The 12,002-nt window shown below is 46.5% G+C and overlaps 1 protein-coding gene across 2 annotated transcripts in view; it reads left to right on the top strand.

Annotated features, from left to right (window-relative positions):
* The window catches only part of b4galt2 (UDP-Gal:betaGlcNAc beta 1,4- galactosyltransferase, polypeptide 2), a 123,921-nt gene that overhangs the window by 82,619 nt on the left and 29,300 nt on the right, over positions 1-12,002 (top strand). For both annotated transcript variants that reach the window (XM_035422636.1, XM_035422635.1), the window contains exon 4: positions 8,969-9,156. In XM_035422636.1, coding sequence (XP_035278527.1) covers positions 8,969-9,156 — 188 coding nt within the window. The remainder of the gene's footprint in view (positions 1-8,968; positions 9,157-12,002) is intronic.

Here is a 12,002-nt window from a genome sequence, read left to right as displayed (position 1 = left end):
AGACCGTTCGGGAAAAGGGAAAGCAGAAGAAAGCTCTGTTAAAAACAGTGTTCGGTCGAAGAGGCGGGGGCGGGGGGGGTGTGTGGAGAGTACCTGAAACAAACCCGAGACGGCCCTTCGCTGAGGGAGGCTAGTTTACCGATCGACATCGACGTCCTTGCGGCTGGGCGCCCCGACTCGGCTGATGTTTTGGGGGAGGGGTCGGACGGTTTGAGCGCGACCCCGCTGTGGGGCCCGTGCTCCGCGGCACGGTTCGCGCAGCTAGCGGATGTGCTACCCGATCGATGGATAGAGCTCCTCGCTTTCAAACTCCCTGGCTTAATTAAGGTTATTTGGGGATTTGGGTGCCGCTGCTGCGAACCACAGGGCTGTATTGAGCGCAGTGCCACAGGGTTCTTCTGCGCTTCTGCAGAGGGGGGTCAGATACTTTTAACAAATTCTGCGTACGGACCAACATTTTAACAGTTTATGAGTAAGGTGAATTTATGTGTGTGTGTGTGTGTATTTTAGTGTGTGTGTGTGTGTGTGTGTGCTTGCGTGCATGTGTGTATGTGTGTGTGTATTTGTGTGTGCATGTGTCTGTGTGTGTGTGTGCGCGTGTGTGTCTGTGTGTGTGTATTTGTGTGTGCATGTGTGTGTGAACAAAGTAAATTGTTTTTTGCAATATGCATAATTACTTCTTATTCTGAGGCTGAATTAGTTGAATATATCGTTCTATCTTCAGTGATCAGAGGGGCAGGGATATGTATTTGGCGCGGTTCATTTGGTTCCCGGGCCGCCAGCGGATTCGCCGTACGTTTCCGTTGACCTATCGCAACCGACGCCGCCTCTCTGCGCAGCCGATGACATCATCTTCCGTCGAGCGGTGGCGCGTTGTTCCGGCGCGGCGGCGGTCCGGAGCCCGCCCCTCAAGGTCAGGCTTTGCGGCGGCTCGGACGATCGCACCCGAGGGCCCGGTTGGCACCGTTCCCCGTGCCGACGTGAGCGACGCGGCGGTCTGGATCGGCTAGCCGTGCCTTTCTCGGTGCAAACACGGTATTTTTTTATTTGAAGGTGAAAAGAAATAAACACTTTCGGCCGGGCCGGGATGGGGGGCGGGGGGCAAGCGAGGGGGAGGGGGGGATCAGCTTTTACGGGATTAGAGGGATAAAGTGTGACAAGGGCAAATCTTCATCCTCTGATAACACTTTTAAGGTGGGTTCACACCCAAGTTGATCACGCTGCACTGTTGTGTAGTGCTCACTCATAGACCTCTGCAGTGAAGTCACAGAACGCACACAGGCGGCTAGCCATTTCATTTGCCACATTACTATGTGTTTGTCTGTCTTTTCCTCTGCTTTAATGATTTGGTATTTTAGTCCAGACTCTGTAGACTTTGACTGAAGAAGAAGCTTCACTCTTCCCTCGATAATGTTGGGGAAAGAAATGGGCAAATAATCACTCTCCTATCTTTTCCTGTACTCAAGCCACATCCATTTTAGATTTGTGATTTATGTTCCATCCCTGGAAAAAAAAAGAACCTTTATCTGAATCCGTCCCTGGTTGATAACCCAGCCGGTATTAATCATTCACAGATGAATTGGGATTCTGTGTTTGGTGCGATGTCGCAGATAGCTCCATCCTGATGCATTGTTAAAAATCTGGGCTATGTCGCTAATTAACTTTGATTGGTATTCAGCGCACGTCTGTTAGGTCTGGTGAACTGTGCAGTTCTGTCTGTAAGACTTGACCAGGGCTGGATTTCCTTCCTACGGGTGCTGTCACAAGGCACGCTTTCCGTCTGAACTTTTTCCAGTTCTTTTCGTTTAAAAGGGAGATCTTCTTCTCAGTCATCGTTGAAATTTGCAGTGAAACATATTTTCATATCTGGATTTTGTGGAAATTGTCATTTGTGTTCAAGCTCCAGTATGTCAGACACACTTTATTTTCCATAAGGACGTACATTTTGTCTGAATACTTGCAAATATGCCTAAATGGAAAACACCACAGCCTGCAGTGTGGTGATCATCCAAGGAAGTGTGTAATTTAGTGATCGTCCAAGGAAGTGTATAATTTAATGATCATCCGAGGAAGTGTATAATTTAGAACTGCTACAAATTCATTATCTGGACCAAAATCGAATATCCAATCAAAAGGTTAGAGAATCAGGGTGCTGCTAGGTTTCTGTGTGGTTGTGCTGCACTGCTCTAGTGTATGGATGAACTCTATGGTTGGGCATCAAACCTGGGCCCTGCCAATGCCAACCATGCCAGCAGACCCATAAGATGATGCACAGTTGGCTCTGGCATCGCTAGGAAGGGGAGGGATTCAGGCAGCCAGGATTATAGGTTCTCATCACTCACCAGCGACCCCCTGCTGGTTGATCAGATACCCACAAGTCAGGTTGTTGGGCTACACCTTCGACAGACCGATCGTGCGACACAGGAGCCTGCTGTGCATTTTTAATACGGAGCACAACCTCAAGTAAGGAAGGAAGAAAAGCTTGTGTAAGCTTCAGTTAATGCAGTATTTATATTATGGTAATAATGCACCGGCATACTTTGCAGCAGAACACACTATAATCGAATCATTCACCTTTCAGTGCATACACGGCTCTGACGGATCTCGTTGTGGACGGGGTTGCTGGTTCGCGTGAAGCAATCACAGAAGGAGCGCTGGTTTAATTCGGTGCTGGTCCGTGTGGGGACGCAGCTTGTTTTAACTGTCAGGTGACAGATGTCTCATTCGTCTTAATACAGACACACGAAAGCCTCGCCTTGCTTCCTGCTTGATTGGGCAGACTGTTGAGCTCAGAGTCCATATTTAGAAGCCATGGGGATTTTAGATGTGGAGAAAAAAAAGTAAGTTCGGCGATAATTTCTCTCATACAAACAAACAAACAAGCTGAAAGAATTCCCTGTTTGCCGTGGGAAGCACTGGTACAGAAAAGGGGTGTGGCTTTGCGCAGTAATGTATGACGAGATGGGAGGCGAAGCCCTCTGCCTGGAGATAGCAGGCTGGCTGTGAGTAGCTCTCTGCATGCATCCCCAGTGCAAATATAATGTTTGTAATGTAAGTTTGATCAGTTAAAAAAAAAAATAAACTAAGAAATTTGGAAGCCATGTGGGAACTAAAATGACAGCTATGGACTCCTATAACCCTTCAGTTTACGCAATATACTTGTGGAAATTTCCCGCGGGTGACATCGCCAGCAGTTCTGGAATTTTCCAAAACAGAGCTGTCTCACAGAGAGGGTAGCAACTGGACTGTATGTTTTTTTTTTTCGAGCTTCGAACATTCTGAGACCACCTTTTTGGCTATCCCATTTGGTTATTTTTATTCTCTGTGGTGTCTTTTTTTTATGAAGAGGCATTCATTAAAAATGCACAATTCAATGAAACAATGGACTTAAAAAAAAAAAGCAGAGTAGCAGTGTGGAATACTGGGCTGCTTGAAACTGCCTTGTCTGCAACAGGAGTAAATCAGTCAGGAGCTAGAAAGCAATAATGATGATGTATTAGTGCAGGGAGCGGAACTTCAGTGTATCAACAGTATTTGCTTAAGATAGCTAATTATTTTGCTATTATAAAAGCAGTGTGGCCTCATATCTTTTTGTGACTGTCAGCAGAATTGACCCTGAAGATGATATTCTTTGAAAAAGAAGAAGACCCCCCCCCTCCCTTTCCCCCACCCTGTCAATTTAGTCTGACTGTCATCAATATGATGTATGACTCATCAAGCATCCATCCAATCCATAATGCATGACTTACCAGCTATCAGTCCAGTGGGAGTTGCAGTGTGGCTCTCTCTCTCTCTCTCTGTCATAACAAAGCCTGTCTGCGGCGGCTGGGCTGGGAGAGACCGCGTGACGCCGCGCGCGTGTACCTGAGGCTCCGCGCTAGCGTCGCGCGCTCGTCATCGCGCGGACCCGGCGGCCTCCACCTGTGCGCCCGCGGACCCGGCCGGCCGCCCTCCCCTCGTGCGCCACGCTGACGCGCACCTACTGACGCCGTAGACGAATGCCCGCCTGACGCCGGGTGCCGCCGAGGCGGTGATTGACGGGCGGGGGTTTCTCGGGGGGGGGGGGGGGACGCCGTGTTAGACTTCCCAGCCTGCACTGCAGCAGAGGGAAAGGCTGAGTGCATAGTGCAGGCGTGCAGGGGCCATGGGACGGGCGGGTCCGGCTGGAACATTGAGTCTGGGCTTGGCTTTGTCCCGAGGGATGCAGCCCTCTGATTGGCTATCTTGTGCCTTCTCGCGCCTTGGAAACACAGCGTGTCTCCTGGTCGATTAAGCCCAGTCTGCAGGTCTGTGTTTGGACCTCTGCGATGGAAATCCCCCTGCTTTCCAGATCCTCGCCATGTAAAGCGGTTCAGAAATAAACAACCTGCCGTTAATTAAAAGCAGTCAAATAGGTTCTTTTGAAAATGCTTTTTTTTGTGGTGGGAAGGAGGAGTGTGAGGGGGGGGGGGGGTGGCAGGAAGGGGGAACCTCCTTGCTGCTTTGGTAGGCACCTTTTATAACGGTAAATTAGTTTTGCCTGGCATTGTGCCAGTATCCACACCCTCCTCCCCGAAGGCTTTTAAAAGCCCATTGATAGATCTAAAGGTCTATTAGAGGGATGGTTTGAATGTGCCAATTGTTACTGAAGCTCACAGCTTTAACCTGCACGATGGCATACGTGAGCAATCTGGGTGGCTGCTGCCTCCTCATATCTGGGCGGAAGTAGCTAGCAGGCGCTGCTAGGCTCCAGCTGTAATTTTGTCGAGACCCCAGCGCCACTTCCACTTAAAGCCGCTAGGCCGGGGGGCTAACCTGCTGACGGCGATACATTGACCAACTGCAGAAGGAAGAAAGCTTAGGCGCTATTTATAGCTGCATACCCCTGCATTTGAGTCTATAATTTGACTGTAAATAATTAATATTACCTATCAGGTACCTGTATTGTTTACGGTTCGTCTAATTCGAAGTCAGCATTTTAGCACATGGCGAAAAGGAAAGGTTGCTTTCTGCAGAAGGTGAAAATGGTGTTTGGATATTATTTATATTTAACCTCATTTCATTAATAATTTCTGCAAGGGAAATACAAGGGAATGTGTTGGAGTGAGTTTGAGCTATTAGATGCTGTTAGTTTATGTACCAGCACACAGTGTAATGTTTTGCTGGTGTAGAAAAGTCAATACACAATGCCAACACAGTGTGCAGCAGGCTTTGTTTTGTGCATTCACACAAATACACACACACGCAAGCACACACACTCACACACACACACAGCCACACACACATGCACACACACACACACGCCACACACACATGCACACACACACACACACACACACACACACGCCACACATGCACACACACACACACTCACACAAACACACACACACAGCCACACACACATGCACACACACACACACACACACACACACGCCACACATGCACACACACACACACACACACACGCACACTCAACACACACACACACACACACACCCTAACACACACACACACACACACAGCCACACACACCCTAACACACACACACACCCACCCTAACACACAGTACTCCCTCTGAGCGCTCGTGCTAGCGCAGGCGCTCGCGCGGTGAGATTGATGGGCAGGCGTCCGTTGCAGTTCTCATTGGCCGGCCTCCCCGGCTCTGGCATCGATGGCGGCCGCGGCTGATAAGGTCGGCCTGCCGAGGCCCGATAAACCCCCTGGACACCGCCGACAACTCTGAGCGCCATCGCTCAGGATGAGTGGCGGCCATAATCCATCTCCGTGGCAACCGTCCGGCAGCCGCCACCTCTGGGGGTCAGCCGGGTAAATTGAATGGCGCAGGGGCGGGGAGGGGCTCTGATTAATTATCACGGTGATGATCAGATAAGAGTAATGGGGTTAATCGCCCCGCGCGGGGCAGGTGTTGGAGGAGGGAAGGGTCCCCGTTCTGCCTGCAGGAACTGATCGGTGGGGACTGAGCCGCTCTCTCAGCTCTCGCAGCACCGGTGTGAGAGGCCATATTTCATCACCTGCAGTTCTGCCCTTCCTGAGGCTTTTCTTGCAGTCCAAAGCCCAGCTGAGACCGGAAGATTCTCGACATGACGAGCTGAAGCTGGTGACTCTTTCCGAGGTTCTAAAACTCGCCACCTGCGAGGTGAGTCACCTGCAACAGCAAGCGCCGGCATCCGACGTTGTTCTGAGACGGGGAGGTCACACTGCTGCAACCCCTTTCTGGAGCATTCTGAAAGGATTTCATTGAGTCGTGAGTCTTTGGTCTGAACTGAGCTTTAAATTGAGACTATCCATGGTCTGATTAATGCCATGAGTCTGGGAATGCGTTACAGTTGCTTTAACCTCTGTCTGCTGAATTCATTAGAGGTTTGCCGAGACCAGAAGCGGTTTTCTTAGTGCGCTTGTTTTTTCTTAAAGAATGCACTTAAATGGCAATCGATATGTTACATTTGACGAGATCACGTTTGGCATTTTTGCCTTCAAACATATGGCAAAAACTTTTACTGTCTAAATGGATTCTACTTGCATAAAAAACCATAGCCATGAGTATTAGACAGCATGACAAAATGAATTATTTTACACATTCTGGGTCTAAAATGGCCCAGCAGGAAGTAGTATATGTGTGACATCACTTCCTGTTGTCAAGAGGGTTTGTACCTGTTTTCAGTACGCAAGTGTGGTTTACTCACACAGTGAATAGTTGAAGCAATTGTATTTCAAGAGCTGAAATAAAAATGAGTCTACTTCAGAGTAAGATATGCATACCCTAACCAGCTTCAACTACGGTGCTTTTATCCTGTAAGAATGGTGCATATTTTCTTGGATTTTTAGTTGTTTTTTTTTTGTATTTGAAAGAGCTTTGTTAGCAGTATTTTTTTTCATGAAAAAGCGTCTGGAATATTTTTTCCAATTTGGCTGTTGTAATAGATTACTGCCTCCTCAGTTCCATTCTGTCTTACGAATGTCATGAATATGTAGGCTCTGGGCCTGTTGTCATGTCATTCATGCATGTCATTGTAATTTGGAGGGAAGAAAAGTGAGCAGTCATTCTACTTCTGCCAGATGGGCTGTTGTTCCTGATGACATTAATGAGAGGGAACGGGTACACATCTGTTTAGAGGAAAATTGTTTTTTTTTTTTTTTTGTGGGGGGGCGGGATGGGGGGATTGGACTGGGGAAACCATTAGAATCAAGCATAGGCCTGCATTCTGAACACTGCTAATGCTGAATGGCAAGGCAATATCTAGGAGCACCATCCTCACTCTTTGATTACTCTCTTAGTTCCGTCCTCAGGTTCCAACCTCAGCCTTTCCATTCTGCCTGCTTATCCATATTACGGATCTGGGGTTTTCTCAGAACTCTGTGATTGCACCGTTCCATTTGCTAGAGATGCTTCAATTAGTGGGAGATGTGTCTTATTAGAAGAATCAGAATGAGGCCAGTGATGTTTAATGAAAGGGGAACTCTAGGAAAAAAAAGCTATTTCACTTTTTTAATATATTGGCTTACCTTATGTTTTTTTTCTTCTTTCTTTGTTTTCTAATAAAACTACATATTGAGGTTCCCCTTTCTTGTGCCTTAAAGAAGATGAGAATGAGTATAAATATTGATTGAAAGCAGCAGCTGCATCAAAGCAAGTTAATCCACGTTGCCTAATTAGGGAGCGTGCTTTGAAACCTTCTGAAATGGAGTACTTCAGAAAGTGCTTGTTCATTTCAACTTGGCGGGCACTTTCAAAAAAACAAGTACGTGAGTTGAATTTTTCAGTCAGTTGCTTTGCTAGGTCTCATGTGTGGTCAATGTGGGAAAAGCATGATGTTTCTTGCATTCTCTAGTTTTGTATATTCTCCCTCTAAGAAGAGGAAGTAAATGCATCTCTGGTAGTTCCTCAGGGAGTTTGAATATGACCTTAAAAAGTGATGTCATGCAGTTGTGTTGGACCAAGCATTCATCAACCAATCAGTGAATTGCATGATCCTCGTGTTGTTCTTTACCCAATTAAAAGGCAGCTGTACAGCTGGGTTACAGGAAATGTATGACGTTAAACTGGACACATAGCAAAACGCCCTGAAGGATCGAATTAGGAAATAAACAACTGATGCATATGTGTTGGATACTTCATTGGATTTGCAACACTTTTTGACAAAGAGATTACTGGATCAAACCTCAGGTAATACTGGATTACATGGGATTATTGGTAACACTGGATTATGGTTCAAATCAGCGTAAAATACTTCACCTGATATACTGTTGCGGAAATCCTTGTGCGTTAAAAACACGCGAAAAGAATTCGCATGGGCAGTGAAACCTATGCAATGAATGGGATCAGACTGTAAATACTGGATTCTGAGTGTGCAGTGTTTCCATAAAATCATATTATCATTTTGAAAGGTACTCTTGGCTGTCTGGGCCTAGGCCACTTAATCCTTTCCACTAGATAACTGGCTAAACATTCCCTAGCATTCCCTATCCACCTTGATTCCTTGCAAATAAGACTTGGGATCTCACTTGACTTACCTGGTTAAATAAATATATATAATATATATATGGTAAATATTTTTCCACTAAAATTGACACGTGGAAGGGATGGTAGAGACCTAGTACAAAGATTCAATGCGGTCTATGCCATTGTACCTTGGAGCAAGATAGTTAACCAGAAATGTCCATCTGCTTGAATTGATATTATGAGAAAACTTTGAAACAAAAGCATGTGAGTCTAACTAAGCTACAGTGCGTGAGTACATAAAAGAGCATGCGGTAAACAAACAGCAATGATAAATCCCTATGCGCCGGTCTTCATGAATAACTAACTAAATTTTGTTGTGTTTACCGCACACCCTGACGCTGGCGGTGTTTGTGATGTGGTTGAAAGCCTTTGTACTCTCCGGGCCTGGCCGGGGCTGGCTGGCAGGGGAGGAGGAGGAGGAGGAGGGCCGCTCTGAGACTCACCCGCGCCCGCTTCGTTGCGTTCCAGCTGGGAGAGGACACCTTCAACAGGGCCAAGCTGCTGAACATCGGCTACACGGAGGCGCTGAAGGACGCCGCGTACGACTGCTTCATCTTCAGCGACGTGGACCTCATCCCCATGGACGACCGCAACCTCTACCACTGCTACGACCAGCCCCGCCACTTCGCCATCGCCATGGACAAGTTCGGCTTCAGGTAACTCCTCCGCTCTCTCCAAGGCAGTTGGCGAGGGAGGGGGGGGGGGGTGGGGGTAGGGGGTGGGCGGACGGGAGGATATAACTGCAGGGTACTGCTGGATTTTGTTACTCAGAATCTTGCTTTCATCTTAATCAAAAAACGTATTTGATAGTTGCGGATGAAGAACCAAAGAAATCAACAAGAAAAAAAGATTAAAAATTATATTAAGCCTAGATATTAAAAAATATTAAGCCTATTTTATTCAGTTGAGAACTTTAGATTTTAAATTATTTTGTTTGTCTAGAATGTCCTTACATTGCCCATCACAGGAGAATTTTGAGTTTTTCTTTTGGGGACCATGTCACTGACACAAAAATAGCAACATGGCAAATCACATTTTATTCAGTTAGCGAGCTCCTAATCAGGAGTGAATTTCATCAAAATGGCATTTTTTTGATTGCAGTGATTGCATAGGGTCTTTAAGTGTTTTTCGGTTAAGGCAGCTGATTTAACCCATTTTCTAAACGAATTCCTGAAAAGAACCCATCAGAATCTGTGACTCTGCAGGACCAGTGATAGCCACCACATCAGCAATAGGAGGTGTGTGAGAGGGGGGGTCGCATTTCATTACCCTGAACAGAAGACTGAACAACCCGAATATGATTAATGAAGAATATAAATGCCCAGTGCATCAGCTTTGTGAAACATTCAGTCACACAACCAACGCGTAATGATAAAACTGAAGTGTTTTAAAATTGTCCGTCATAGTATATCTCGTGTGAAACGCTTTATGTGAGGGAATTCATTCCTCCCGTTACTCAGCTGTGGTGCTCCGGATGATTTTAAAGCAGCGGTTGTAAGAATCAAAGTTATTTCAGAGTCACCGGCGTCGTTCGGTAGCGCTGGAAGTCGTCACGGTCGTCCGGCGGCCTTCCCCCCCGAAAATGTTCCATTTCCTCTGCAGCGCTCGGCCCGTCTCTGTCGCTTCGGCCCAGAGGGCTAACGCACCCCTGACACGTTGTCGCCTCTTATCGAAGGAAGTGAGCGATGACGCCGCGCGTCTGGCGGCTACGCGTCCTCCCCGCAGCGCGGATCCGAGGCGGTGTCTGTCCGCCCTCCCTCGTCTTGCGGCGAGATAATCGGGCCGGTGGAGAGACGGAGCGAGCGGACTCTCCCAGGGCCGGCCCGTGGCATAAACGGTCTATGCCGTTGTTTAGGGCCACGTGGGGGGGGGGGGGGGGGGGCCACACGATCCAATGTTTATCTAAGGTATTTTCACAATTAAGGTATTCGTCCCCTTTCGCGGAACTAGCGGTATAAATTTTTAACGGAATGGCAACCCCCCCCCCCCCCCCCCCGCTCGACGGAATCTAACAGCACCCCCCCTCCCCCCCGCGCAGGACAGATTTGCTAAGGGCCACCGAAATCCTAGGGCCGGCCCTGGGTTTGACTCCCGAAAACCCCCCCCCCCGTTGCTACGCTCGGGCGGTGCCGAGGCCAGAGGGCCCTCGCCTCTGAGAAACCGCGTTTTCCTGCTTCTTTACACCTGTGCCGGCACTTTCTAATTATCACCCTCTGCTTGCCGAGGCAGCGCGTGCCTGTAAAAGCACCGAGCGGAGACAAGAGGCAGGAGAAAACCTGCCATTTACTCCGCCTTTGTTTTGTTTTTGTTTTGTTTTTTTTTAAACGGCGTACATTTACTTGCAATTGATCGGTTCGGTCGAACTTTTATTTGGAACGCTTGTTTATTTTATTTTTATTTTCGCACACTTCGCATTCAAGATCTCTCAGGACACTTTAGAGTGCTCTGTCAACAGAGTGGATAAAAAAACAAGCATATTTGTGGGAAAATGATAACCCCTTTCATGTAAGTAGACCAAGGCAAATGGCTGCTGCTGGTTGTGACCTATTGACCTTATGACTAATGACCAACTCTTTGTTGTCTAAACCTTTTGTGTGCATTCTGTGAGTCGCTCTGGGTCTACCTGTGACAGTGCATTTAGACAAGGGACTAGTGGGAAAGATATTATGTTAATCTTTTGCTAAAACTGCTTTCCTGACTGCAATTCAGCTGAAAGTCTCCAGTAATTGGCTATAATTACGTGGTGGTTATTTTTGTGAATAAAGGCCATTTGTAATAATTTTGGTGCAAATTGACAAATTGCCATGGTAACTGAATTATAGTGACTGAAGAATTCTGGCAATTGAAAAGAAAAAGATAGCATCTCAACTTCTTTTAACAAGTGTGCAGCATATAATGCAGTGCATGCAGATTAATGTCATTAAATCTTCACAAACTGCCTGTCTGGATCCTAACAGCAGTTAACAAAAGGACACAGTACAATGCTCTATATTTTGTTTTTACAATGTAACACTTGCAGCTTTACGAAAAGCCCCTTATTAAAATGTTGCTATATAATTATCTTTATTATAGTTGCAGCTGAATGATAAATATTAAGAGACACTGGGAATGATTGAAATCCATGGACGTTGTAAATGGGGAATAAAATGGGGTTTTAAATTTGTTTACATTGTTTCAGCTGTTTTCTTGATTAATTGTTTAGAGGGTACTTAAAGGATTTAACTGACAATATTGTTGTATCACAATTTCAAAGTTATTCTATTATAAAGAATGGCATTTTATTATATATCACTGAGTCATTGGGCATTTATGATTTAGCATTAATTTTCTCTCGATAATGAAAGCAATGGACAAATCACACTCTTACTTCTGGTGAACAATTAAAAATTAACTGACTGATTGGGAAATTACCACAACGGGTGGTCATTAACGATAGGTCCACTGGCGTTTTCATGTGGGTGCTGTAGACTGCCACCATCTACACTGCCGGAGGACCAAATTA

This window comes from Anguilla anguilla, chromosome 6, assembly GCF_013347855.1.
Source record: "Anguilla anguilla isolate fAngAng1 chromosome 6, fAngAng1.pri, whole genome shotgun sequence".
NCBI classification, from domain to species: domain Eukaryota; kingdom Metazoa; phylum Chordata; class Actinopteri; order Anguilliformes; family Anguillidae; genus Anguilla; species Anguilla anguilla.
This window is presented reverse-complemented; position numbering and strand designations above follow the sequence as displayed.